Source organism: Colletotrichum godetiae (assembly GCF_030913485.1).
Source record: "Colletotrichum godetiae strain CBS 193.32 chromosome Unknown BDP55scaffold_23, whole genome shotgun sequence".
NCBI classification, from domain to species: domain Eukaryota; kingdom Fungi; phylum Ascomycota; class Sordariomycetes; order Glomerellales; family Glomerellaceae; genus Colletotrichum; species Colletotrichum godetiae.
In genome coordinates, this window is record NW_026851271.1 from 640,301 (window position 1) to 668,074 (window position 27,774).

Consider the following 27,774-nt stretch of genomic DNA (forward strand, 5'->3'; position numbering starts at 1 on the left):
AGAAGTCCACTCAAAGGATTCATGCTTGCCCGTAAAAGACAACCACCGACCTGATCACTTGTGGTCTTTGATCTTTTCATACTCTCGTAGTGAAGAATAAAGTTCGCAGTCTGGGTAAAATAGAACGTCAGCTCTTCACCTCATGGAAGCATACCCAGCGCTCGTGTTGCACCTTCATCATCTGGTTCACTTGCTAATGCCAAGCCCGACGTCAGCACACAAGCCTCGGGCCACATTTCCCAGAAGATCACGCATTACTTGGCTCCTTGATCCACCGGCCCTAAAGAACGGGTCTGTCGGCAGCTTGCCGGGCAATCGAGAAAAAGTCCGGATGTTGGCAATCGAGTGACTGATGTTCACAGGATCTGTAGATGTTGGATAATAGAGTAAAAAATGGATTGAGATTTGGCTCAATATCTTTCTGGATCTAATCAAGTGTTGTGGAGATCCAAAACCGCCATTGTACAAGGTGTAGCAGATGCTCAGACATACTGTGGAATCTGAGGCCCGGGGTACCCACACGATTGATATCTAACAAAGCCTCGCCCTCGTGGTATGTAGGCCAATGCTTGCCCCCATTCGCCTTCAAGACTTGGAAAAATTGTCCAAACCACTGATGAAGGACATCCGTCGAAACTTCTTCTACCTCTGTGCGCATTCGGAATTCCCGGAGAGCACAACTGTGTGATCGTCACCTATCGCTCTTAGTGTCGCTGTGACTATCGACATCGTCACATTGTTGTTGTTGTTGTTGTTGTTGTTGTGGTACTCAGCGATGTCGCTCTAACCAAAGAGTGCCCATTATGGAATTCAGAAACTAGTCAGGCTACAGTCCTGCCAGTGAAAGATGGAAGAAAGACGCCTGCGGAGATTATTGAGAGAACCACGGTTCATCTGACCCAGCTGTTAAATTGAAATGGCCTGACCCGGAGAGCAGTCCAATGTCGAATGTTTAACTTGAAGTAGTTTATCAGAGAAACTTTGGCCAAGTAGGAATCTTGTCGAGGGGTAGCCAATGAACTGTAGAGATCTTAGTGCCATGGATCCGTCCATTCTACAGCAGTGTTGTCATCGTTGCATTGCTGATGTTGCGGTCTAGACCCTTCCCGAATACCCGGTTATAAGTAAAATCAAGCTCCAATTCGGGAACTTCCAGTCCCGTACCTCTTCAGCAAGATTGGGTTTTGTAGCTCGCTTAGCAGATGTGCAGGTTGCCCCTATCATTCACTCATATACGTGGGCCAGCTCTTCACAGCCGACCAGACTCTGTGAATTACTCATGAAGGAGATGATATAACTCGACAAACCATATTAGCCAGGATTTGATTGAGTGAACTGAATTATCACGTCCAACTTTCGGGCCAGGCCATCAAAGGTGAAGAATCCTAATCCTCTGTGAACCTACTATGGAGTGAGGTCAATTCTTACTGACGATTCGTCCGTTGGAACTATAGCTTCTACATAAAACAAATAGAGGTCGGAGCATATATGTCATCTGTAGGAAAGACGGTAATTCGTCAATGAACTGCCGTCAAAGTCCTTCTTGCCGCAGGTACTCCAGCTGTCAGCATGCGCCATCTACTTCCTCAGCCACTCTACTATCGCGAGCTCAACACATATAATAGTGTTTAACATATCGTATCGTATTCCTTTGACCCTTTACTTCCTAACACTCTGTAGATTCCCGGATATAACCATTAATAAAGGAGAATGGTATAAAGACAACAACCCTCTTTTCTCATAACCTCAGCTACGTGTTGACTATTCTACGGTTCTTGAGCAGAGACTCAGCGGTATTTCCACTCCACCTCTCATGAACGCAGTTTCCATGAATAGGAGAAACTCATTTTCATCCGTTGTAATGAGTTCAGAGAAGAAGTGGATGGCCTCGATGTTCGATAAAGTGCGAAGTGATTTCACCGACAAGGCGGGAACCGGAGAACCGCTAGTGTCGGATTTTGGCGAGGACGAATCAACTTGCGTTCGCTGCACTGTTTTGGCGTGTTTAACTGGGGTTTCCCGGCTCGACATTCCGTTCCCGCTTCGACCTTCGTTTTACTGACACCGTCTCGACCTTCCGTCCTAATAGTTGAGCGAGCGTACGAGACTCTCGCGATGAAGGCGAAGGTAGATAGACCAGAGGACAAGGAGGGGTATAAAGTCATTATTAAGGGGATGCGAATTTCCAAACTTGATTTCTTCCGCCTGAGCTTTTCCTCCGTTCAAGGAGTCGACGTCTGCAGAATCTTCCTAAGCATTTGCCTGTGCAAGCCAATAATCTCGTGCAAGTCTCTAATAAGACGTCAACATGGAAGCTACACAAGCCCTCAACATCACGGAAGCGTCAATAAGTCAGTTACAGAATGTGCTGGGTAACTCTCTAATCACGAGCGTAGACCTTGTCGCGCGCTTCCTCCATCGGATCGGCAAATACGATCACCGCGGGCCCTCATTCAACTCCATCTGCATCATCAACCCTAAAGTCTTTGATGAGGCACAGGCCTCGGATGACTACCGCGCATCAGGCCGCCCCCCACGATCTTTAGAAGGAATCCCATTTACCGTCAAAGACAGCTACAGAGTTGAGGGGCTCACGGTTGCAGCTGCATCCCCAGCCTTCGAAAGCCTCGTAGCGTCTTCGGATGCCGCCGTCGTTGAGCTCCTACGCGCTGCGGGTGCGGTGCTGATTGGGAAGACTACCATGCCTCCCATGGCCGACGGAGGAAGTCAGCGAGGTCTCTACGGTCGTTCGACCAGTCCTTACAACCCCGAGTACTTGTGCACAAGCTTCGCGTCTGGCTCTTCATACGGCTCCGCAGTATCAACGACATCCTCATTCGCCCCTATTGGCCTCGGTGGCGAAACAGTCTCATCAGGTCGAGCGCCGGCCTCGCACAACGCGCTGGTGGGATACTCGCCGTCGAGAGGCGCCATTCCTTCTCGAGGTCATTGGCCGTTATACCCGACGTGTGACGTTGTCGCACCCCATACCAAGTCTGTCGCTGATATGTTGGCGCTTCTGAACACTATTGTTGCCGACGATGCGCACCCGAGAGGTGACTTCTGGCGTGAACAAACGGTTGTGCCTATCCCGCTTAGCTCTGATGTCCGGCCACGGGACTTTCTATCCCTCATGGATCCGGAGGCGTTGAGAGGAAAGCATATTGCTGTCCCCAAGTGTTACATCGGGAAGCAAACTTCTTCCGGGTACTCTGCGGTCTGCTCAGAAGCCACTCGGCAGTTGTGGGAACAAGCTCGAGTTGACCTTGAGACGCTAGGTGCCAAAATTACTGAAACCGATTTTCCTCTGGTCGAGAACTATTCCACGCAGCTCTTTCCTGGTCAGGCTGCCAATGTGCCAGGCATCCCGAGTACCTGGATTGATACCGAGCGGTGTCAGATGATTGCCACGGCATGGGACGACTTTCTGCGCAATAATGACGATCCGGGGTGCCCTTCCCTGGAGGGTGTTGATTACCGCCAGATCAACCCCGACTTCGCTCCGTTGGATGATCGGTCGGAGCACACCGAGCAGCAGAACCATGTCCGGTACGCAGAGATGATTGACTTCATCCGCAACCGGCCCAACTCCATCTACGATCTTCCTGGTTGTGCAGATGCGTTGATCGCTCTCGAGAAAGCTCGCAAGAGAGACTTGGAAGACTGGATGGACGAGAACGGCTTTGATGTTGTCGTCTTTCCCACGAATGGCGACGTCGGAAGAGCTGATTCTGAGGACAATCGCGAGTCCATGGCATACTCCCTACGAGACGGTTTGAAGTATTCCAACGGTAGTCGCGCCTTGAAACACTTGGGTGTGCCCGCCATCACTGTGCCGATGGGAACGCTGTCTGACAGAAAGATTCCTGTCGGGTTAACATTCACGGGCAAGGCTTGGGCCGACCGCGAGCTATTGCGATATGCATATGCATTTGAGTCCTCAAGACGACGAAGAGACAGCCCATCATTGGCACCTCAGCTGGACACTGATATTATCTCGGTCAGTTTGAATCGGGGACATGTCCAGCACTCGAGCAAGATGGAGTTGGTCGTCTCTCGTGTGGTTGTAGAAGATGCCTCAGCAGGAGCCTTGGAAAGCCGCTGTGTCGCTCTCAGCGGGTTATTGGAAGTCGGCAATTCGTCTGAGGAGCCACTGTCGATGCAGGTCTTCGTCAATGGAGATCGGATGGAGTCTCCGATACTCAAGGGTAGCCGATGGGAATGGTCTGGATTGTTGGAATGGGAGAAGATCAAGGAGAGATACCCAGTTCAGGGCAAGACTGCTCGAGATCAGTTCATGGTTGTGGTACTTGCTCAGACTTCAGGTGGTGACTCGAGTGGCCGCCTGGTTATGATCGATTGAGAGGCAACAGGTATAACATAAACCAACCATTGAAAGCTCGAGGACCTTGATTCAAATCGACTCGAGATGTGATTCTCTCTGCGTTATGAATTGGTTGAAGGTGGCCGGACTCATACATGATGTGCAATAAGTCGCGCCATCCTCTCGCAACTCCCAAGCCCCACCAATTGCTGGACTCGCAGCGATGCCTACTAGTTGAGGTTTGCTCTTGAGAGTACGGAGTAACTTACGTTGACTCTTTGCCGTCTCCGGTTACTTTCTGCAAAGAAATACAAAAGCAACTCGCTAACTTTGGATTGCTTGATGCCCAAGCTACTGCAGATGTGCGAGCTTTTCATGTCGAAATTCAGTTCCTGGCTCCATTCGTTTAAGCTTAGGTTGCCCCGGTTGTTAATCTTGTTCCTCTTTTTGTGCGTGCTGCCGAAAGTTTTACCGAGAAAGAGTGCCGAGGAATAGCTGTTGGTTTATTCAGTGGTTCGTCTGTGTGGTGCAGAAGTTTGTTTCAATGAGACTTTTTGGTCGAGTCCGCCGGTCCGTCCGTTTGCAGCAACGTAGACTTCAGGACCCATGAATGTTTTCCCACTAGATGACTCAGAAATAGTGGCATTGAAATCCCTCAGGATGTCCGTTGGAAGAAAGAAACAATTTACCCAGATAGAGAGTCCTTAACAATTATGACTAAGCCCACCATGAGGTGCCAGCAACTGCCGAAGCGGCACAGAATGGCGCCGACAAAAGTCAGCAGCGGAGGATTCTCCGTGAATGTGCGGTGATGGAAATATCATGAGATGGAAACGGCCTAGACCTCCATCAAGTTCTTCTTGGTCCTCGGAATTGTGCCGGGATCGGGCAAGGTACGGACAAAAATCGCTCAGAATAAGATCTTCTCGGACCTATTGGGATGCAGGAAAGGGAAAAAGTCTGACAGTTGCAACTTACAAAGCATTGTCTAGAAAGAAAGAAAGAAAGAAAGAATGCGAAAGAGCCTGCATTCCAGCCGGTTGCGTGCCAGTTTGCCGCCGTCGCGGTGAGCCGCGGCGAGGGATTTCCTTAACGTCAAAAGAAGTAGCCTCTACCAATTTGCTCTCCCTCTGCTCACAAAACCAAGTCTCTCATTGGCAAACAACGTAAACCCCGCTAGATGGGTACAAGCTGCAAGCACTTCTGGCTAGAACACCTCAACACACGTCTTACCCCTCCATCCGTTGTTCGACATGACGCCAACCGGCCGTCACGTACCCGTCAAGTTCCGCCCGGTTGCCAACGCGGAGAAGGTGTTGGCGAGTTGGCAAAGCGGACACGCCCGCCGACTGTCTCCAACTTTGTGTGCCCGGTGGTCCATACTTTCGGGGCAAGTGGAGGAGCCTTTTGGAGACCCGTGAGACTTGTCAGTGACTTTGTGACTTGTTGAGAAGAGTTCTTGAGAAACCGAAACGGCACAGCAAAAAGCAAAAAGCAGGCTCGGGCATTGGAGCCTTGTGGGACCATTTTGTGAAAAACTAGCACTATAGCACAATCCGCCCTGTCGATCGCTGCACACTACGCATGTCGTGGGCTCGTGGTTTGTTTCTAGGTTGGAATCCCCATCTTCCGACTGGTCAGAAGCAGACTCCGGTCCTTGCGGGTGACCCGTCCGCGCCTCCGCGCCGAGTCAAGCGTCAGGGCTGGAACCGCGTGGCGGCGGGTTCCCTTCTGTGCCTCTCAAACCAGTCAAGTCGGTTCCTGTATCTTTTCCCTACTGTTCGGCAGTACCGTAGAAACTCGAGCAACTCGAACTTGCGCTAGCCCGTGCCAGCCCTGCTAGCGCTATGGCAGAATCGTAATACTGCCTAAAGTGGTTAAATGCGGCCGCCACCTATTTTTGGCGTAGGTTAACATTTCGATCGATCTGACCAATGAGAGCTCGCCGTCGAGGCCGGACCCACAATTGATATAATTCAATAATTATTTTGGCTTTCTCGTCGGTTTTGAGCTTTTCTCGTCGAATTGGCAAAAAGGGCAAAAGTGTCAATTGGAAGCAGTCGTACGTAAGCAACCGAGCCCCTGACTGTCCCCTGGCCCACTGCCTCCAACGGGCCCCTATTCATACGGCGGTTGGACTGTCGGGTCGACGAACTGCCCATTGATGCCATCACGGACTTCCTCTGCTGTGAAAATGTACTCTAACCCGTCGTTCAGAACAGCGAAGTCTGGAATCTCCTCTTGCAGCGTCTCCTGCTCAATGTGGGCTTCTACGTCGAAGAGCTCCCACCCAGTGTAATCGATGGCCTCGGCGGGCACGTCTTTGATCCGGATCTCGTCGACCTGGCTGCCATCGGGCCGAATAGATATTCCGCACTGCAGGAAGGCCTGGCTGACCATTGAGCCCTTCTCGTGGGCCAATTTAGCGGCTGCCGTCTCGACTGTTTTGGTGACCATTATTCTCTTCATACCCGTCTCCCACTTGAGCTCCTCCTGCTTATTCAGCGCTTTTTCTTCCTCGTCGAGTACGTAAGCGTCGGTTGCTTCTGAAAGCCACTGCTTGAAGGGCTTATTGACTGCGGTATCGAGAGGTTGGAGGAGGGAAGTGGTCCCTGGCGGTATGAGGCAGGGTGTGATGTGGTGCTGACGTAATAGCGCAAGGATGGAATCTGTCTTATGGAAGGAAGCGACATCCATTACCAATAGGTACTCGTCTCCCTTAGTCAGCGCTACCAATTCCTCTTCAATCCATCTTTTGAACAAGTACTCATTGTTGTAGGCAGTCTTGTTGAACTCAACTGTCACTCCTTCTGCGTATAATAGGCCCTCTTTTTTCCATAATTGACCCCCTTCCTCTGCGGGCTTGCCGTGGAATATTATTTTCGGTTTAATTCGTTGTATGCCGTCGGCGAAGATGTAGAGTATTAATGTGGCCTGCCGCTTGCCCCAACCGCTGCGGTCGCTCTTGCCAGCCACGGTTTTGGCCCCGACGTCGTCGTATGTGTAACCGTCTAGGTATTCGAAAGGAACTGGGGTCTCGTCGAGGTTGAGAATTCGCGAGTTAGGAAATCGACGGGCTGGACTTCCGAGTAAATCTCCGACGTTAGACCGCTTCACCTTAGCCAGGGCCATTTGATTAACTCGTCGGATAAAGGAAAGAAAGCTGTTGACAACTTTGAAGTACTCAGTGGGTAACTTCGTTGCCTGTTTGGTAAGTCGACGTCGGGTAATTCTCATACGATTCTGGAAGCCACGAAACCAACCGGGGGAAAAAATAAAAAGATGTTTGCTGTTCGGGTTCTGCTGGGCGAAAATCCGCTTAGCGGTCCTTTTGAACCAACTGGTACTAACGAGCTTTCCCTCACTTCGTCGCTGGCGGAAGGCGCCGTATAGCGCTGTCTCGAGCTCTGGCCACTGAGGGTGGTAGGCGTAGTTGGAGGACCGATTGACGATTGACTCGCGGTTCTGATACCAGGAGATAACCGTGCTTCGAGGGACTTTGAACCAATCTGCGGCTTCCTGGTATGTGGGACGTCTGTATATCCCTGGGAGCTCGGTCTCGCCCTGGCGCAGCCTCGGGGGGCAAATCGACTCTTCGTCGAGCTTCCTCACGCGGTGATGCTCTAAAAACATCAGGACGTTGACTTTGGTATCGTGGGTATAGTGGTGCTGGCGGCGCTTGATTGGGCCACTTCGCGGTGTATATTTCCGGTCTTTGATGGGGGTAGGAGCAGGCCCGCGGCGCTTAGCTGCTGGAGGTGTAATTGGCACTTTTGCCGTATTCGAATCCTTCTCGGCAAGGGCCCGTCGTGAGGGCATCGTGGGCACGTCGACGAGGCCCGTGGTGGAGGTGTAATTGGAGGTATAATTGACAGTATAATTGGTGGTCAAATCGGTGATGTAATCGGTGGAAGTGGGCAGTTGGGTAGGAGTAAAAAATGGAAAATAATCACTTACCGCCTTCCGTATACGGTTTAGTCGATTATATAATCGGATAAAACTGATCCCTCGAAAGGGCTTAGTGTGGGCCGCTAGCAGGGCTGGCACGGGCTAGCGCAAGTTCGAGTTGCTCGAGTTTCTACGGTACCAGTACGCCCAGGTTCCCGTACGTTGCGTTGCGTTGTACCTGCATCCGCCGTCAGCAGCTCGAAGGTCATCCTTCTCAGCCCTTGGGCCTTGGCCGCCTTGGCCGCCCCTCCTTCAATGTTCCTTCAAGGCTCCAAGAGGCACAGCGCCAACAACAACTCCCGTGCTGGTGGCATAGGTAGGTCGTGGCCGACGCCCTGCCGATGTACCGCCCCTTGGCTCCCTTCTACTTGGGAGTTGGGACCTGAACCTTGGATTAGCACGAGCCAAAAAGCGTTTGGTTCCTGAGCCGTTCCTGTCATTAAACCTAATCCGGGCCCCTTGGCGACCCATGAGCGATTTTCACCCCCTGACAGAGCGCACCCCCCTTTCCTTGTTGGGCCTTGGCCATGCTTCCTCCTGGCCTTTTCTCCGACTTTGGCTGAATCTCAGCGCCTAACAAACTGCCAAACTTGATGTGTCTTCCTTGGACCTTGCCTAGCGCAATGTTTCCCGCGACTGGCCCTCCCGTTAGGGCTTCCTAAACTTAAGTTTGTCACTCTGTTTCTGACAGTAACACCGCAGCTTGATGAGGGGAAGGGGAAAATGTTTCTGAAGGTTCCACGGCTTCTATCCATCAGATTCATGGCAGTCCTTGATTGAACGACGAACCCGACTCGCCAACTCTTGCCCTGCGGGTCCGTTGGATCCTGTTCAAAGAAAAAGCCACACACACTCACACACAAACGTCTCCGGCCCTCTTCGGCCCCATCCCAGGCCCAGACTCAAGAGATCCAAGTCCAGCTGTACTGCGTACAGGCGCAGTGTCATCGTGGAGGATTGCGGCGTCTGTGGGGACAGAGCGCTTTGCTACGTGGGCCTCCGCAGATGGACCGAAGGGAAGGGCAAGCCTGGCAAGGCACTGACTGCCAGCACGTGTGAGTGACATCTCATCTTTGGCTGATGTTTAACGTTTTCATCCCGTCTGCTGTAGGGATGATATTTTGTATATAATCCCCCAGTCTCATCTTCTTCTGGGATGGTCTTGTTCTGATCACCACCACCATCCTTACACTCCCTCTTCAACTCTTCTTCTTCTTTTTTCACCAGTCATTCCCTCGGCCAGCTTTGAAAGCTCCCAGATCAGGCATCACTCCTTTTGAACGCTCAACCAGTAGCTTCACTCCTTCGCAAGCCCAAAGTTCCTGTCCCTCGACGTGAAAGTCCATACCACACTCAGCCTCGAATCTTCGACAGCTATCCGCCTGGCCGCTAAATCAACTACATACAATCCTTTTTCGGAAAGAAACCTACATACCACCTTCAACTTCAGTCAAGATGTTCTCTACTACTTTGACCACCTTCCTTGCCGCCTCGGCCACCTTGGTCTCGGCCGCTTCCATCCCGATCCGGGACGCCGGCAAGTCCGGTTCATACAGCATGACGCCCCACGACTCCTACTCTTCTTCCATTGGTGTCCTCGGCTGCAAGATCGACACCAACCGCGTTGCCTACTGGCCCAACCCTCTCAGCTGCAACGACGTCTGCGTCAAGGTCTCCAACGGTGACCGCAACGTCTACCTCCTCCGCATCGACCAGTCTGGCGGTGCTTTCGACATCTCCTACGACGCCTGGAACTACCTCAGCACCGGCAAGTCTGCCACTGACGACCCCACCGTTGGTGGTGGTGTTCTCATGAACTGGGAGGCCGTCGATGCTAGCAAGTGCGGCCACCTTCTCAAGGACGGCAAGTTCCCTCTTTCTGCTGCCAACAGCATGAACTACCTGGCCTCCTGCCTCGCCGAGCCCGACAGCTTCGTCGCCAAGAACTACGCTCTCTACAATATCCAGAACCCTGCTTGCACCTGGGGTGTCGATGAGGTTTGCACCCTGGACCTGGCCGTCAGCAACCAGGCTGCCTGCCCCAGTGGCCTCGGCTCCGTCAAGGCTTTGACCACCCTCCCTGTTACGAACATTGGATACGGCACTGGCAAGACCGCCGTCGCTGTTCAGTGAATGCGTACAACAAGCACAGGTTGCTCAGAGATACCAAGATACGATGCTTACGAATATTTATGATACATGTACATACATTATAGAAAGGGACCAGAGAGAAAAATGGAGTTGGTTATCCTCACGATATCTGTCAATCGCTACGTGCCGTGATATGCGATTGGAACACATGTTGTCGAAGGAACTGAGTCAATTCCAAGAGCTCCGCCACGGGCTAGCTCCATCCTGCGCCGAATCATCGACAGGAGGAGATATTGAGTCGATCTCGCTCATTTAAAATGCCGATGATCAGAGCTTTAGTTTCTCCACCGAACTGCTGCGGATATCTACAAGCAAGCTATGACCATCCTCGTGTCGCTCTCAGATCTCGACAAGAATTGATTGTGGTCAAGTCTCTTGTCGGCGACTTAGACTAAAAGGTCCAAATAGGAAAGTACGGCCATAGCCGTGGACCTTGTCGTTGTCTCAGCCACATTAGTCTGTTGGAAACCGCTGATGCTGGCCTACGGCGCTGCCCGATTTTTTGGATTGCCGTATCCTTCAACTGCAGGGTATTGACTCGAGTTGGTGATCCGTAGATCTTTCTGCCGAGGTAACGTACTAAAGAGTGAACTACGGAGTACGGCAGCTCCGTGACGATGTGGCGCTCGTCACCTGTCTACGTACACCCATGCTTTTCACAAACTCATCAATATAAGTTTCCAGATGTAAGCATAACCATGAAGTGGAACGAGGTAATGTACATACGATACAGAAGGGCGGCGGGTAGTGAGTGCATGCCGCATGGGTGCAATAGCATTCACGAGACTTGATGTTTATAGCCTGTTGAGCCTGCATGGAAATACTGCGCAATCAAGCACTGTACTGCGCAACTAAGCACGATTCAGCCAAAGCAACTCTCTTTCGTGTTATTTTTGACAATTTCCGGAAATATCTCAACTTGTGGTTCAATACAGACGTTGACATCGGCAAGTTTATTTAGTGGATTCTAACGGCGAGCCACACCCTCGTTTAGTCATGTGAAAGCAACCTGCAGAAAGACAGTGACAACGGACTGCTGAAGCGTCGGTTAACATTGCTTCAAGTCCCCGAGTAATACGCTCATGTGAGCAACGGGACGCGTACTAGATTAGGTAGTGGACTAAAATAACCGAATGCTAACACGTAACTGACACAGGTCAAAAAGTCAGTCGAACCACTGGAGAAGGGACAGAAGCTCTTATTCTGGACTTGTAATTCAAGAAGTACCTTGGTGGGGATATGTAGAGCACAGCTGGTGGTAGGCTGAGCTGATCCCAGTCTGAAGTATTAACTCACTAAAGCTCGAGCAGACAAAACACCAGCGAAACTGCTTGTCATAGACAGTTTTTCTAGTCTACTGGAAACAGTGGCTTGTAGGTCAGTACATGTACTAAGAGGTCTAGTACTTATGAATCGTATATTATCTAAAAATCGCGATGCCAGTGACCAAGCAAGGTTTGTTTCCAACCATCCCCTTTGGACACGACCAACGACTCATTTTATTGCTAACATCCTTCAAGCACAATAGATAAAAATCAAAGACTATTCTAGGCATTTCTCTTCTTCAAATTATCCATGCATGCAAACCCTGTGTCGTTCCAGCTAAGTACCGCATCGTTGGGACCTCAACAGCAACCGCCTAGACGGACGAAGACACGGTAAAAGAGCAGGATCTCTCACTTCAGGATCTCTTATTTAGGATTTGTTACTTTAGTATATTGAGATAAAAAGGAAATAAGTTCAAGTTTATATAGGACATAGATTACTCAAGGAAAGATGAGGCCAAGATACTGGTTTGCGGAACAGTCCGTTCGTCCGCCGAAAAACGGAGGAATAGCCCGTTTTCGCGAGAGCGAGCAGAGGCATCGACCACACTAGAGTCACATAACGGCAAGTCAGCATTCCCGTCGCCCACTTTGCTCTTGGCTCATGTTTGATTCCCGGGAAAGTCCAGATCATGATTGGTCTGGTGTACCAAAGCCTAGACCATTGAGATCGGCCCATACCCATCTGACAGACTAAGCGGACGAAACCCAGACGCATAAGCCTTCCATTACCGCCAATGACGAATTGCAGATTGACAAGCTGTCTCTGCCGTTTGGTCACGGGAAGTGGGAAATCATCATGTGTCTTCGGGCTTTTGCAGACGGCCGTAGAAAGGGTTCATCTCAAAAACAAGACATCACTCTAAAGACGCCAAGGACCGGAGTATTGTCGACCTATGCGACAATGGGGTACTAGAACAATTCATCATCCGACTGTATGACAACTGCCGACTGATTGTACTGCGGTTTCACATCCACCAGCCCGGACTACGGTGAACACAAAACCCCGCTAGCCGCCAGCGACGGCCATCCATCGTCCTACTCAGTTTTGTTATAAAGCGACATTATACCTAGTGTTCTCTCTTCGCCTCATCTGATATCATACTTCCCGATGCAGACGTGGCGGCACTGTTTGAGTCTTGGACCCTACATAACTACTGTAAGATACCCCCAACCAACCCACAGGAACAGGCTCATCAGTGACAACAGCTTACAACGACAACTTCACCGACAACACGACACGATGCTTAACTCAACCTTCTCACACCGTAAAGCCCTCGTCCAGGATGACCCAAATGCAAAGGATGTTCGAACTACCACAACACCCAAAGCTCAAAATGGGAGCCTGGTCGAGAAGACCGCTGGAACCACTCGACAACATCGCTCAAGCTGGCCAAGCTTCCAATGGTGGCTTATGGCCATCCCATCATTCATCATATCAGCTTACGGCGCTGCATTCTTCACTGGGAATACTCCGGGCGATCCAAAAATCAAGGCGAGAATCATCAGTTCACTTGGAGGCGTGATCCACATCGGAGGCTCCCTCGTGGCGATGGGTCTCGGCCCGTTTCAGTTCCTCCCGCAGTTACGGCAGCAAAACATTCAGATCCATCGTTGGCTAGGATGGGTCTACGTCCTTGCCGTGACGACTGGTGGCATCGCTGCGTTTTACGTCACATTCAACAGCGAGGCGTTGCTATGGGGCAAAGTTGGGTTTGGCCTTCTCGCTTTGGGATGGCTTGAGACTGCTAGACGAAGCATCGTTGCCATTAGATCGAGCGGAGACATCAAGAGTCATCAGGCGTGGATGACGAGGAACTTTGCTCTGACGTATGCTGCGGTGATGCTGCGGTGGCAGTTGCCTCTGATGATCGCCGCGGGTATGGACGTCAGGTTCGCGCTGTCTATCACCGGATACATCTCTTGGATGCCAAATCTTTGGTTTGTCGAACGCTTTGTGCTGAAGAAGGATTCAGCATAGTCCACGGCGACAGTGGCGAGGAGACTATAAATTAAGAACGTGTAACTGACTCGTCGAATCACTGTTAACCCGAAAAGTCATCGATCATTATGGCCAATAGGATCTGGGTGTAAATATCCGGCTACAGGAAGGGAAGACTAAAACGGTGTGGCAGCGGAGTTGACTTATAGCGCGGCCCCTTGTAAAGCCGAGCAAAGGTTGAAAGGATTCAGTTGATAGGGCTAGCCGCACACAACTGATATCAATAACCAAATTGTATATTTTCGTTTTCTAAGTCTATCTACTCAACCGGCTCTACCTTCTTGACAACCTTGGCAGGAACCCCAACTGCGACTGAGTAATCCGGAATATCTCTGTTCACGAGCGCGCCGGCACCAATCGTGCAACCCTTGCCAATGTTGATTCCCGGCAATACTGTGACGTTCGCTCCAATCCAGCAGTCATCGCCAATGGTGATGGGCTCCGCATACTCGATGTTGTCTCTCCTGGACTGCAAGGCGGTCTCGTGGGTTGCCGTGATAAGACTAACTCCTGTGGCGAAGAAGACATTGTTGCCAATGGTCACATGTGCGCAATCGAGAATGACGCAGCTTGATAGGTTCTTGGTCAGGATTTTTTGTCCCAAGGGAGGACGTGACATACTTGAAGTTGGCATAGAAACGGTCTCCGACCGTAATATTGCAGCCATAATCAACCTGCAGGCTGGGCTCGACGTAGACATCCTTTCCAATACCACCGAAAAGCTCCTTAATCATGCCCACTCTCTTGTTGGCAACATCGTCTGCAGATTCGTCATCTCCCGGAACGTAGGTGTTGAATTTCTGAGCCAGTCGGCGGGCACGGTGTCTTGATGCTACCAACTCCGGCGCCATGCAGCTGTAAAGCATGCCAGAGACCATCTTCTCATAGTCGTCGCACCAGGGCACATGTTCGAGGGTCTTGGCGAAGGCAATGGCCTTATCATCCTTTTGCGTACGGATCGGTGGCACCATCTTGACTATTGGAAAGTTGACCAAGTGATAGAGAGGCTCGAGGTGAGATGTGACGTTGGGATACCGTTGTTGAAAACTGGCGTGTCACCACCTTAAATTGAGCCACCAAGGTGGTGGAAGCGGTGACTCCGCCAGCCAATTCAAGTACGAAAGCGAGGGAGAGCGCATGACGCTAAGTCTTTTGGCTGGGGAAACTTCCTCTTTTGGTAAATATCCCAACAGGTCGCGGAAGACTCCGCAAGCGCCTTCAAACTACGGGGTGCGGGGTTGAAGCATCTTGAACTTCAGACGACCTCCTCAATTTCGCGAAAAAGGTAGCGAGAGATGTTAAAGCTTCAACTCTTTTGGCATCAGATTGAAGACAGAGTACATTTGAAAGGAAATTCTAGCTTCTGGGTGGTTGCAACTTGCTGATTCAGAGATGTGGCACTGGAGCTGCTGACCGCACGTCATCTGACAGATTCTGTGCCATAAGCCAAGTCGCTGAGACCGATTGCCACGCCTCCGGAGCGCCGCACTTTGAACGAATGGTCAACCAACATGAGCTCAAGTGATCTCGGTGACTCGACGTAGAACCTAAGGATTGTATAGAAGACCGAGCTGGAAGATACTGAGCCACACTTCCTCAGCCCTGCCGGGCAAAAACGATTGTTCCGAGATCAGCGGTATTAAGCCACGAGATACCATCTTGGCTTACTGGATTGGGAAGTATGAAGTCGTTTTGAACCACCATCCTTGAGCCCCAAGCATCCATTATGGTGCCCGAGGCAGATACGGCAGAGTTGCCGACGTTCACGGCTTTCCAAGTCTGGGCAAAGGATGTATTTATGCTTATTTCTTCCCCAACTTTAACCGCTGTAACATCACCACACTAGTCAAGCAAGCCTGGATCATCAGTAAGTCACATCAAGCAAGACACTACCGGTATTCCACCTTTACTGATACAAATACCGTTCGCACGTTACTTCAAACCCATTCCATAAAATGTACGAACTCGTTTCCCTCGTCGACAAACGCATCGATAAACACAACCAAAAATCGCACAACATGCTCAGCACCGGCTGCGACGCAACACCCACGCCAACCGGCTTACCCTGCGAAGTCCTCCGTCAGGTGGAACGACTCGGTGGTGCCCAAACAATGATAGACCGGGTCGATCTTGCAAGCGGCTCTACAACACCATTTTACGTTCTTCACAGCAATAAGGAAAATAAAACCGTCGCGGTGTTACACGCAGACCCCCGTGCGCAGGCATCGGGTGAAGCGCTGGGCACAGCAAAATATCACTCCCTATCCTCGAAGATCGACGTCATTCTCCGCGGCATGCCGATCAAGATGAAGACGAACACGATGGGAAACTTGCACAGGTTCGACCATCAGGGCCTGAGCTACAGTTGGAGTGTCTCCAACTTGAGCATGTCGATGAACACGATGTACTTGAAAGATGCCGGAGGAAACCTGCTGGCGACATGGAAAAGGTACCCTGAAGGCAGGTTGAGCGGCATGGTTGGACAATCGTCCCCAACGTTTGAGGTTTACGTTCCGCCACAGAGTCTTGACATGGACATGGTAGTTGTAACGGGGTCCGCGGCGATTGAATACTGGCTGAAATACAAGAAGGATTCCTACGCAGCGGTAGGAGAGGCCTTTGGTGCAGTCTAATTCAGGGAGTTTGGATTCCTCAAACTACCTTAGGTGTATGATGACTTAAGTTTTACTATTTAGAGTGGCTAGATTGTGCATCAGGGAGGCAAGCGTGATACTTTGTCTAGAACTCAATTATTATAACGAAGCTATGGATGACGTCGCCAAGATACTCGAGCAATCGTTCTCTTATATACTTGAGTCAAAGAGCTTCTCGGTAATGGATTCAATGTTCTGTCAACCAACTTGAGACTTGCCCTATGTACAGGCGATTCCCTGTCGGCTGTCTAGAGTACAACGGGCAGTCATAAAGTATATCAAACCTAGAAGCAGAATCAGAGGCCAAGTTCCTAGGCTCCTCCTCAATCATACACGCCAATGGCTGTAGTTGACTTTTCTTCTAGGAGAGGGGACAGGTGACCGTTGGGCACAGGACCACGACTTGAAGAAGCGTGAAGTCAAAGACATCAAGATGCATCTTACGGGTAAAGGGCCATGAGCCAACTTGGGCGAACCGCGGTCAGGAGGGAATTTTGAAATAAGTGCGTTGCTCCTGGCGTATCCAAGGCCTTGATGGAATTAAAAGCAACGCTGTCAAAGTAAGCTGTGCTGAGAAGAGTTGGACCCCGAGTTTGCAACCTCTTTATGTCTCATGAGGCCAGACCGCGGGTATCACAAAGCCAATGAGCTCAAGTGCCAAGGGCACAATGAATTGATCATTGTCAACTTTGATATATTTGCACTTTTATGTCATTCCCATTATGGGTTAATTGTCGATTCAAAGAAGCAAACTGGTCTTGTCCTCGGTGGAAAGAGGCTTCTTACATGAGTGCCCCAGTGATGGATATAATTGACGAGACTAGCCGCTCCTGCCTTGCGCTTTTCATTGACACGTCTTCTTTCACAATCTTGCTCATGTTGCCACGAGCCCTCATCTCTGTCCCGCAGAAATCAAACTAACTCACAAAGCTAGCGAGAGCCCCCCTTCCCGTTCTCAAACCTGCTCCTTCCTTCTGCTCTGAAGGCCATTATAATTTATCTCTTCATCTTCACCCTCTATCTGTCTCGATATTTTTCCAGCTTTTCCATCCTCGCCCACTCCTCCTCTCTCGAGTCTCAACAACTTTCGTCGCAAGCTACCTCAAACAGCCATCACTGCCAGCTTCCCAAACTTCTCTTCTGCTCGTATCGTTCGAAGCCCCTTCACTTACATCAGCTACTACTCAAACTTCGGAGTCAACATGGATGAGTTTTGCGTCCGTCTCCTCTCCTACTTCGATCGCGGCATGGACGGCAAGCCCGGCCGCTGGCCTCACTCACTCCCTTCCCCCGAGTACATGGCGGGCGCCGGCTTCCGCTTCCAGAGCGACCCGAAAGACAAGGGCGACATCGTCACTTGCGACTTTTGCAGAATGCAGGCGTGGGCCTGGGAGCGAAAGGACGACCCGTTCGCGCATCACAAGGAGTCTAAGGGCTGCGAGTTCATCGACAGTGACATCTTCCACCAGCATCATGACAGCTTCCTCCGTAAGAAGTCTGAGGGCCACAAAGCGGCGGACTCTCTCTCCAGCCCCCCTCCTACTCCAACGAAGAAGTCACACAAGCCTCGCCGCAAGTTGGTCTTGTCCCCCATCGTCACCGTCTATGACAGCGTGTCTACCGAGGAAGCGGACCGTAAGACCGTCAACGACAACAAGCCTGTTGAGATCGCGGTCTCCATTGGACAAACCAAGATCGTGATCCAGGTCATTGACGATAGCGAGAGAGGTTAGTTCCCAGCTTCTACGCAGATCCTACCCTCCACGATGCTAACAGCCTGCGCAGGCACCAAGAGAATCCGCCTCGAGTGAGGGAGCTCCGTGCTTGACGCTCATCGACAGGCATCACAATTGTTGCACTTACTACGACTACCATTACACTTGCTTCTTATACTCTCGTACGTCTCACCTATCCCGGCTTGCGAAACACCCGGCAGTACTAACATCTCGCGCTAGTATATCAGAGACTGATTTGCTACATTATCATTAACATTCCGTGCGTGGACACGTGGCGAAGAGTCTATCAAGACACAAGATCACGAGACGAAGAGGGCACAACGAGACGCATCTATCGCATTATGCAGAAGGATCATCGCCCTCCAATCGAGCCAGAGAACTCGGAATATCTTGTACAAAACCAATGTCATGTGCCCACAAGCCAGAGAACGATATGGACGAAAGGGTTATGAGATATGAAATGGAACTTGCCCAGACGAGCAAGTACGAAACTTGAGGATGGCTTCTAGGAGGTCAGTCCACGGCAGCAGTCACCAAATATCAGTCATCAGCTGTATATGGACAGAGCCATCAGAAGACTTGCCCAATGGTGGCGAGACGGAATACATACCCTCGTCATAAGGCAACAGTCTCTAGGTAGCCAACAGATATCTGTATCATTCACTCATCCAAGCCTACGTTCTGAACAGCCTACATGACATTACAAACTTGGGTGGCAAACATGCGTATTGACTCCTTGCTCACCCGTGACATCGGAGGAAGGCAGCCTCCCCAACTAGATCCTTCCTGTAGATGAGACCAGCGCCTCAGCCGTCCCCAGGTCTCACAGATCACCTCCTTCCTACTCACCGTCACAATCCGCATCCAAAAAGGCCTATGGGGGCGATATGATGGACAGGCGATGCACGAAAGGCAAGACATATCATTCAAGTGCCGACTGGGAACACAGCACGCGGGGGATGGGAAGGGCTGTCGCGTCGGTGTCCGCGGGCCGTAAGACATTAGCACAGAAACGTGGGTGTGTGACACACACACACACACACACACACACACACACAAATACCGACAGGCTATCTCTGACGAGGCTTACTTCATTGTCTGCTTGAACATCTATTAGTTGCTTGATATCCTGCATGTGGTATCAAACGAGAGCGAGTGGGCGAGTGGCCCGTCATTATGAGCGCAGTGACGCCGGCAGGAATCTGCGCCGCAGCCACTAATCCCCCAACTAGAATTTCAACGTCGCGATGTACTTATTCAAAACAATATTAGCCACCCACAGGCTCGTCTCAGTCCGGTCGGAGGATCTTCAACAAATGCTGGACGCAAAGCAAGGTCCCTCTGTGGTCAGAAATGTGTCGAAACAGGCCCTTGATCGGCGCGTGTGGTGGCTCTCAGGGTCCGTGAGATGTGCCTGTTGGGTGTTCCTCAGGTAACTCCCGGTCGGGTGCTTCTGTAATATGTTTGGTCAGCGGTCAAGTTTCCACGTCGTAGTAAGGTAAGTAAGGCAAGGTGTTAGCGGCCATCCGCAGCGGCGAGGCGGGTTCGTTCCATTTAGCTCAGGTTCCAACGTAGGGCCAGGCGTAACCCGTACTACGAATGGAACGGCTGTCAGGCGGTGCGGTGTGCTGCGGGCTGTGCGGGAGCGCTCGTGATGGCCGCACCGCCGGGTGACAGGACGGGCGACTGACGGGTGACGGGGTCGGTCAATGACCTTGGCCATGTTTGACGGTCGCCAAGATGTAGGTAGACTTTTTTGTGAGACGAGGTAGCTTTCGCCCAGACGTATTTAATGAGGCAAAGGGACTGCTTGTTCTGTAGTATTAATGAGGCTTTGAGCATTGTGTAAACGATACGGATATCAAGAGAACAAGCACCAAAGTAAATCACGAGACCGAGACGATAAGCTACAATGACAACCGTCAATCAGTACCAACGTAATGGCAGATCAGGCCGCTCGTCGGGGCGCAACCCGCTCCGTACCGTCTGGCGCGAGACGTACGAGGTCTGGGATGGGGTCTGCTACGGCGTAGGGAAGGCCTATTTCAAGATCACCGGCAGATGGTGATAAGCCATGGGGCAGGCAACACGGCCGGCAGACGTATGGATGCATCGTACATCATTGCATTCCAATACCGCTGCGACGGGCCCACCGGGAAGTGACGAATGACGAACAATAAACGAATAACGCGCCTAATGATTAACGACAAACGACAACCGGAGACGAGATGATAGATGACGGAGCATCAGGGGGCCAGAGGAATCAAGCATTTCGAGTGTTCCGAGATCAACATTAGGGAACCACAAGCACGATGTTGACAGGAACCACCCACCATTCACCAATCCGACAAGGAAGGGAAGGCCAGATTAGACCAGGTCGAAAGAAACAACACGTCAGGGCGGATGGGAAGATTGGCATCGACAAGCTGCCCACCGATGACGTCGGGCCTGGGAAAATCTCGATCAGCGCCGCAGACTCCAGAGCGCAGTGTCCTCTCTTGGCACTGTGGCAGATGGTTCAGCTGGAGGCGGACTCAGTGGTTCCCCATCAACTTGACACGGACTTGAGGGGATCATCCTGCCAGAGTGGGTCCCTTCAAGGCTCAAGGTTTTGGTGACGCCGGGAGGGAATGGGACGGTCGCTGGTCGGGTGAGCCGGGGGGAGATAGGTAACGAGGACTTGCTTGAGGATAAGACGCGAGAATCCGAGGAAAGAATTTCGAGAACGCGGGAGCTGCGGACACGGCGGAAGGGGATCCCGCTGGGTAGCCGTGGGATGATAGCCGGGTGGGATGGATGCCTTTTGCGATTTGGATCATTTGAATGAGTGTGAAACGGGGCGCGAGCGACACCGAAACGATCTTCCATCGACGGTGAACAAGAATAGCAAACGAACGCGGTACGAGAAGACGACAAGGGGAATGGGGGGGGGGGGGGGGGGGGGGGGCTGCAACGGAGTGTTGGCCAACCAGGCATGCCATAGGGACGAACAGAACAAACATACCTCAATGTATTGGAGTTGCACTGCCGCAGACAACGTCGCATGGAATCCATAGAATAGAAGATCCGAATATACGATCAGCAAGACATTGTTGGTTCTTGAGTTCTGATAAACGGGTACGTCGATACGTCGTCTAGTACTTCGTACCGATAAACGGGCCAAAAGCCTCACTCATGGGGGAGACAAGATGCAAGACGGGTGAGGGAGAAGCAAGCAAATCGTTCGTCCATCGTATTGGCTTCTTGCGCGGCAGATGAACCAGTGTCGAGCAGCCCACATAAACCACAATTCTGTCGTTGGAAAATCGGGGCGGCGAGCATAAAGGTGATTCCAGATTGAGATTCGCACGACCGGGTTTGATGGTTTGATGCCGGGCCCTGAACCAATGCCAGCGGCGCATCTCACTTTCAAACCAGGACCCTCTGGCTTCTCTATGGAGACTCTCTGGAGACTCTCTGGGTGTCTGGGTCGTTTAAGCCTGGCGCTAGGCCGAGAGTAAACAACTTAGAGTAGGCCACACCAAAAGAGAGTTAATTGGACTCCCGCTTCGCCGGTCCTATTTTTGTTGCTCTTCTTGCAAGTTGGCAAACTGGCGAGTATCCGTACGTATTCCAGGTTCCAGGCTAGTATATGCTGCCAGCACCAGCACTGTACCGGAAAACCCATCGAGTCAGGGAACATGGCGGTTAGCGCTCGCTGCGCCGCTGGTCAAAACTAAGAGCTTTTACTGTGTAGAAGTAGCACACCCACAGCCTGTAGGTGTGCCTCCGAGCCTCGTATTGGCGGCGGCGAGGTGAAAGTTTCGCCTCTGGGGCTGTGGTTGACAGTTTGTCGATGCGCTGCTTCATCGACAATCGGAGAATTCGGTCGGTCCCCATCCGTCCCGAGCTGATGGTGAAGCTGCCCATCATGCGTTGGCTAGCTCAGCTCGATCTAAGTTTGCCCTTCAGTAACTAAGGGTAGTGAGGCATCCATGAAGCAGTCAAGCAAGGATACGAGAAGATTGCGCATCGCTTTGTCATAGGACGCTCGCCAGAAACATCGGTCCGTCTGGGTTCGAGTGCAGCGAGACAGCCACAGCCGAGCGCTGCGAGTCTGATGGATCGATGTGGGATGACTGGAGGAACAGACGAATAGTGGGATGATTGGCCTGAAGGTCTGGACCGCCGCTGCAGTCAAACCGTGTACGGAGTACCGAGTACATTTGATAGAAGTTGGCGGTGCATCTGCTGGGGAGTCTGAGACTGGTGTTGCTCTCTGGTTTGTTCTACTCCTGCATTGCACAGAGTATTGGGTTGCCCATTGTAACATTATCTGTGGTTCTCGCTAGAGATTTGGGCTTTTTGGCGAGTGACACCTCGGAGGCTGATATTGATAGTCGAGTTGGTCATGGTGGAGAAGATAACAAGCAAGCAATGCCGGAAATTGATTGCAGTGCCAACAACAAGGAGACTGTGTCCGTATCTGGCAGACAAGGTTGAAAATTCTTTTAGACCGCGCCTATGTTCGTCTTAAGCATCTTGGATTGAGCTGGGCAGAGTCGGTGGGAGTTTGTCGTGATAGACCTGAGGGAGAAGATCACGCTGGGCAGCGGCTGGGCGGAGGGGAGGCTCTGAAGTGAAATTGACTTTTCGCCTGGTTGTGCGCTGCGGGACTTGACAGCGGGACGTGATGGCGACTGAGTAGTAGTGAGGCGCAGAGGACGAATGACAAGATATGCCAATGCTGAGAGGTGAATGACCTCTTGGCAAGCCAAGTCGAAGAGTTCTTAGTTTATCTGCTGAGGCCAAGGATGGTGATGGTTGGCGCTTGGCGGTACACGATAGCCTCCCGTTGTTCGTCGACCTAGTAGGCGGAGACAGGCTGTAGCATTTCGGCGACTTGTTAGTCTATCCGTACGGAGTAGAGGCTAGGAGACTTGGAGTCTTGGACACTCGAGGGAGGACCAGACGAGGGGCGGCGGCTGGGTCGTGAGAAGATGAGCCCGGCGTCCGCAAGTCCCGGTCTGGAAGGTCAGCCGGTTCTCCAGGCCGAAGCTCACCTTGAGTGGAGATTGCCCCTATTTCTCGCTAATTCACTAACGGCCTTGGTGGATGAGGCGGTGGACCATGGCCCCGGCGGCTACAGTGTGAACCGGGGGATCGTTTTGAGTGCTACGGCTCAGCGTTGGTTCGTGACGGCGTCAGAACCTAGAAGAGAATGCTGTCGAGGTGGGTAGGTGGGAAATGCAGTGAAGATGAGGCCATAACAATTTTGTGCGCGAGATACCTGGAGAAATGTTAGTCAGGTATGTGAGCGTCATAGGGTCGATAGGATTGGCCTCTTTCCACACTGTGCAAAGTCTCTCACAACCTTGAAACGAGATGAACATGGCCCAGGCGGTTCCCGGCGTGCATCCACGGTACGTATCTCGTGTCTCTCTTTTTTTTTTTTTTTTTTTTTTTGCGCAGAGAAGAAGGTTCTTAGGTAAGACATTCCTTTAGTCCGTAGGTTCGGTTGGCAGATGCATGTCGAGTGCAGATGCTAATTTGGCACTGGTGCAGGTACCTCGTGATTCAATAGCGTCGCGCAGTGGCTTCAGGTACCGTCGCATCTCTTCTGCTCGTCTCGTCCAAAGAATGAAAATGAAGATGCAGGCAATGAATAGTTGGGTGCTAAGACGACTGCGCCTCGCTCTCGCGCCGGCTAATCGTGTCTGCAGTCTGTTGTCTGAATATGTGTGCCAATGGTGTATCCAATAAGCGGCATCAATTACTGGATGCAGAGATGGATTTGTGTTGATGTTTGGTAGCGCAGGTAAGGTATTCACGAAGGGGTACGGAGTATCCAATTTGCGCATCGAATACGGGAGGTTTGCTCAATGAATTGGAAGAGAGCGAAATTGGATGAAAGCTGAAGACTGAACAGTACGGATAAACGGTGACAAAAAAGAGGGAAATAGAGATTAGAGAGGGGAGTGGAGGGGGAGAGACTCTGAGAAGAGGGCAGGGGGGGAAAGCAAGAGGCAAGAGGCTAGCAGAAGAAGCTTGCCAGTAAGGATAAACCGAAAGGGGCCACCCCTGCCCCTCCTTCCCTCTTGCCCCTGTTGATTATCCATGACCCCTGTCCCTTCCTTCCCTGCCTGTTCAAACTTCAAGGTACCTTTTACGCCTTCCGCGCCGTTGCTTCCCACATAGGTAGTACCTGCCTTCTTGACGCCGTGGTCTAGCCTGCCGCCCCGGGACTCTTGCCTCACCAGTCGATCCTTCCTCTCTGCCTTCCCTCCACAATCCACTGTAGCAATTGCAGGCAGGTTCATTTCTCTCACTCTTTCCATCATTGGAAAAAGATACATCTAAAAGTACAGAGGTACTTGCAGGTTGTACTCCGTGCCCAGTGGGTCCCAAACCACTCATTCCAGGGCGTGTTTCTGCTTTTCTACCTCGCGCCTCCCTCCCGTCACAGAATCTCTGACTTCTTGATTCTCCTTTCTCCTCTCCGTGTTTCCTCCAAACCCGTCCACTCCCTCACTTGCTATCCGCAATCGTTTCTTCTTTTAGGGGAATTTATTAGACAAGGCTTTATTCATCTTTCTTGAATGTGTCACTGTCTCTGAAACCCTATTCTTTTAATCAACAACAAACCACTTCGCACTCTCGTTAGCTCAACCAATTATTTCTACCTTTTGCAATCCCGTTTGGATCCGGATACTCAGGAAAGACAAGATTCCAGGCCGAGCATAAACACAACAGCCCAACGTCACTTCCCACTTCCCGACGACAACAACCTCGACGACAAACCCGTCCGAGAAGATCCTCCAAACCACACACACACTCACACATCACACACAACCATCACAATGGGTAAGGTCGCCGCCGCTGTTTCCGCGGCTCTGCTGCTCGCCGGCAATGCCGCTGCCCTCGACCCTATCGTCATGAAGGTATGATGCCATTGCCCCTCCTCTCCAAACCTGGCCAATATCTAACAATCGAAACTAGGGCTCCAAGTTCTTCTACGAGAACGGTACCCAGTTCTACATGAAGGGTATTGCCTACCAGCAGGACACCGCCGCCGCCGGTGGTGAGTCCAAGACTGGCGAGTACGCCGACCCCCTCGCAGACGAGACTGCTTGCAAGCGTGACGTTCCCATCATGGTCAAGGCCGGCACCAACACCATCCGAACTTACGCCATCGACCCCAAGAATGACCACGACGCCTGCATGAAGCTCCTCAGCGATGCCGGCATCTACGTCGTCTCTGATTTGGGTGAGCCCAAGCTGTCCATCAACCGTGACAACGCCCAGTGGAACACCGAGCTCCTCGACCGCTACACCGCCGTCATCGACTCTCTCGCCAAGTACGACAACACCATCGGTTTCTTCGCCGGTAACGAGGTCTCCAACAACAAGACCAACACCGAGGCCTCTGCCTTCGTCAAGGCCGCCGTTCGTGACTCCAAGAAGCACATCAAGGACAAAGGTTACCGCTGGATGGGTGTTGGCTACGCCGCCAACGACGACGCCGATATCCGCACCAACTCGGCCCACTACTTCAATTGCGGTGCCGAGGAGACTGCCATTGACTTCTGGGGTTACAACATCTACTCGTGGTGCGGCAAAAACACCCTCGCCGGTGCCGGTTACACCACCCAGATCGACTTCTTCAAGAACTACTCCGTCCCCGTCTTCTTCGCCGAGTACGGCTGCAACATCCCCGACGGTGCCGATGGCCGCATCTTCCAGGAGACCACTGCTCTGTACGAGAAGGAGATGACCGATGTCTTCTCTGGCGGTATCGTCTACATGTACCACCAGGAGGCCAACGACTACGGTCTCGTTGAGATCAACAAGGGCGTCGCTACCCCCATGAAGAACTACGACCAGCTCGCTTCCCGTGTTCTCGCCGCCACCCCCGCCGCCGTCCAGATGGACTCCTACCAGCCCACCAACAAGGCCGCCGAGTGCCCTGGCACCTCCTCTACCTGGGAGGTTCATGGCGAGGCTCTTCCCCCCACCCCTGACAGCTCCCTCTGCGACTGCATGGTCAAGTCTCTTTCTTGCACCCCCAAGGATGGCCTGAAGGCTTCTGCTATTGGCGAGATCTTCGGCTACATCTGCGGTGCCTCCCCTGACTCTTGCCGCGGCATCAACACCAACACCACCACCGGTGTCTACGGCGCCTACTCCATGTGCACCGACGAGCAGAAGCTCGCCTTCGTCATGGACACCTACTACAAGGCCCAGAAGTCTGCCAGCACTGCTTGCGACTACGATGGCCAGGGCCAGGTCGTCACCCCTGCCTCCACCGACAGCTCTTGCAGCTCTGCCCTCGCCTCCGCCTCCGCCGCCAACAGCGCCGCTGCCACCGCCACCGCCCCCGTCTCCTCAACTGCCAACCCCAGCTCCAGCTCTTCTGGCAACGCTGCTGCTGGCAGCCCCTACCAGCCCATGTTCAACTTCGGCGGTTTCGCCATCGGCGCCTACATTGTCGCAGCTGGTGCCGTCGGCGCTGCCATGGTCGCTTTGTAAACGGTCTCTTCATCTAACGATGTTTCGAGGTGGAACAATGGGTGTGCTCAGGATCAGGGCGATATTACATTATGCGAGCGTGTAGGATATCCGACGCAGGCTACTACGGTGTCTCGTTTAATACAGACACGACTCGACAGATTTTATTATTGGCATGAGGTTCTTTTGTGTTTCTCACCATTACATGGCGTTGGGACCTCGCTGGCAGCAGCTATTCTGCTTCATGACTGGCCGACAGAGGTCAATGTTGTTTCCTAGTGTCTTTTGGTTCGATGAATAGAACTTTTTCTTTTTGTTCACATTGGCTGCCTGTGTTGATTGACCTTGTGTGAATGTGTGACTGTAAATGCTGCGTCTTGGCAGCACTACTGGCCCTTATCTAGTCGTTGCTTCTGCCTTGGCAATCTGGGCGTCATTTTCCTAAGATTCTTGCCCAGCACTTGGCAGGACTCTGGGACTGTCTGGAATATTTTCAAAGCTTTTACTGAGGCGGTGAAGATACAATCTATGCATGCCAAGATGACTGTCTGATGTTTGACTGCCTCTGATCCTCATGCGGGATCTTTCAACGACGATCACAAGCCGTATCAAAATTTCAAGCTGTTGAAGCCTCTACTTCGGGAAATAGCTCGACAGAGGGTTGTTCGCCCCAGTGCTGAAGCATAGACGCTGTACCACTGACGGGTGCTCGTGGTGACCCCCTCTTCCTGTTGTCATGGGAGGCTCAAACCAAGGACCCTGGCGGGGCGTTCGTTTTTACCCCGGCGAACTTCGCCTTGTTCGTCTTTCTTTTGTATGGATACCTAAGTATATATGGCTTCTCTAGGCTGACAAAACATCTGGCTTCCGCAGTCCGTTGCAAATTCGACCTCTACCATGGTAATCACAGTTTCAATTGTTTCGTCATATACTTGTTTGCTCAAGTGGGAACAGCTCTTTGCACACGCCAGGGTTAAGTAAGTCACTGTGAAAAAGGTGGGCAACACATGGTCATGGGTGGACTATTTAGAACGGAGCTGTCCCCTTCTGGTTGTACAATGCATCTTGAGGCAAGTCCGCGGAGTATCTGGCAAGGTCGAAGCGAGGTGTGTTTGGTGGGATTTGAAATCCCAGTACTGGAGTTTGG

At 51.8% G+C, this 27,774-nt stretch overlaps 8 protein-coding genes across 8 annotated transcripts; 6 read left to right on the forward strand and 2 right to left on the reverse strand.

Annotated features, from left to right (window-relative positions):
* The first annotated feature begins 1,978 nt into the window (after positions 1–1,978).
* Positions 1,979–4,820, forward strand: BDP55DRAFT_665774 (amidase). The gene is made up of 2 exons (XM_060575063.1): positions 1,979–4,280; positions 4,594–4,820. The coding sequence occupies exons 1-2, from the start codon at positions 2,309–2,311 to the stop codon at positions 4,596–4,598; spliced, it is 1,977 nt and encodes a 658-aa protein (XP_060429085.1). The 5' UTR covers positions 1,979–2,308; the 3' UTR covers positions 4,599–4,820.
* Positions 4,821–9,727: 4,907 nt separating this feature from the next.
* On the forward strand, positions 9,728–10,405 carry BDP55DRAFT_632712 (uncharacterized protein; the record flags this gene model as incomplete). The annotated part of the gene is made up of 1 exon (XM_060572457.1): positions 9,728–10,405. One exon carries the CDS (start codon positions 9,728–9,730, stop codon positions 10,403–10,405), a length of 678 nt encoding a protein of 225 aa, XP_060429086.1.
* Positions 10,406–12,636: 2,231 nt separating this feature from the next.
* BDP55DRAFT_769026 (uncharacterized protein) lies at positions 12,637–13,729 on the forward strand (the record flags this gene model as incomplete). Its single annotated transcript, XM_060581046.1, has 2 exons — positions 12,637–12,907; positions 12,958–13,729. The coding sequence occupies exon 2, from the start codon at positions 12,992–12,994 to the stop codon at positions 13,727–13,729; it is 738 nt and encodes a 245-aa protein (XP_060429087.1). The 5' UTR covers positions 12,637–12,907; positions 12,958–12,991.
* Positions 13,730–13,947: 218 nt separating this feature from the next.
* On the reverse strand, positions 13,948–14,853 carry BDP55DRAFT_611561 (galactoside O-acetyltransferase). The gene is made up of 2 exons (XM_060571186.1): positions 14,372–14,853; positions 13,948–14,319 (listed from the first exon to the last, which is right to left on the reverse strand). The coding sequence occupies exons 1-2, from the start codon at positions 14,719–14,721 to the stop codon at positions 14,010–14,012; spliced, it is 660 nt and encodes a 219-aa protein (XP_060429088.1). The 5' UTR covers positions 14,722–14,853; the 3' UTR covers positions 13,948–14,009.
* Positions 14,854–15,768: 915 nt separating this feature from the next.
* On the forward strand, positions 15,769–16,383 carry BDP55DRAFT_553325 (uncharacterized protein; the record flags this gene model as incomplete). The annotated part of the gene is made up of 1 exon (XM_060569281.1): positions 15,769–16,383. One exon carries the CDS (start codon positions 15,769–15,771, stop codon positions 16,381–16,383), a length of 615 nt encoding a protein of 204 aa, XP_060429089.1.
* A 1,223-nt stretch (positions 16,384–17,606) lies between these two features.
* On the forward strand, positions 17,607–18,215 carry BDP55DRAFT_729304 (uncharacterized protein; the record flags this gene model as incomplete). The annotated part of the gene is made up of 2 exons (XM_060579547.1): positions 17,607–18,132; positions 18,190–18,215. 2 exons carry the CDS (start codon positions 17,607–17,609, stop codon positions 18,213–18,215), a joined length of 552 nt encoding a protein of 183 aa, XP_060429090.1.
* A 510-nt stretch (positions 18,216–18,725) lies between these two features.
* BDP55DRAFT_665799 (uncharacterized protein) lies at positions 18,726–19,143 on the reverse strand (the record flags this gene model as incomplete). The annotated part of the gene is made up of 1 exon (XM_060575064.1): positions 18,726–19,143. A coding segment is annotated over one exon (313 nt), but the record flags the coding sequence as incomplete, so codon positions are not given.
* Positions 19,144–24,979: 5,836 nt separating this feature from the next.
* BDP55DRAFT_553178 (glycolipid anchored surface protein) lies at positions 24,980–26,648 on the forward strand (the record flags this gene model as incomplete). Its single annotated transcript, XM_060569267.1, has 2 exons — positions 24,980–25,060; positions 25,119–26,648. The coding sequence occupies 2 exons, from the start codon at positions 24,980–24,982 to the stop codon at positions 26,646–26,648; spliced, it is 1,611 nt and encodes a 536-aa protein (XP_060429092.1).
* Between the last annotated feature and the right edge of the window lie 1,126 nt (positions 26,649–27,774).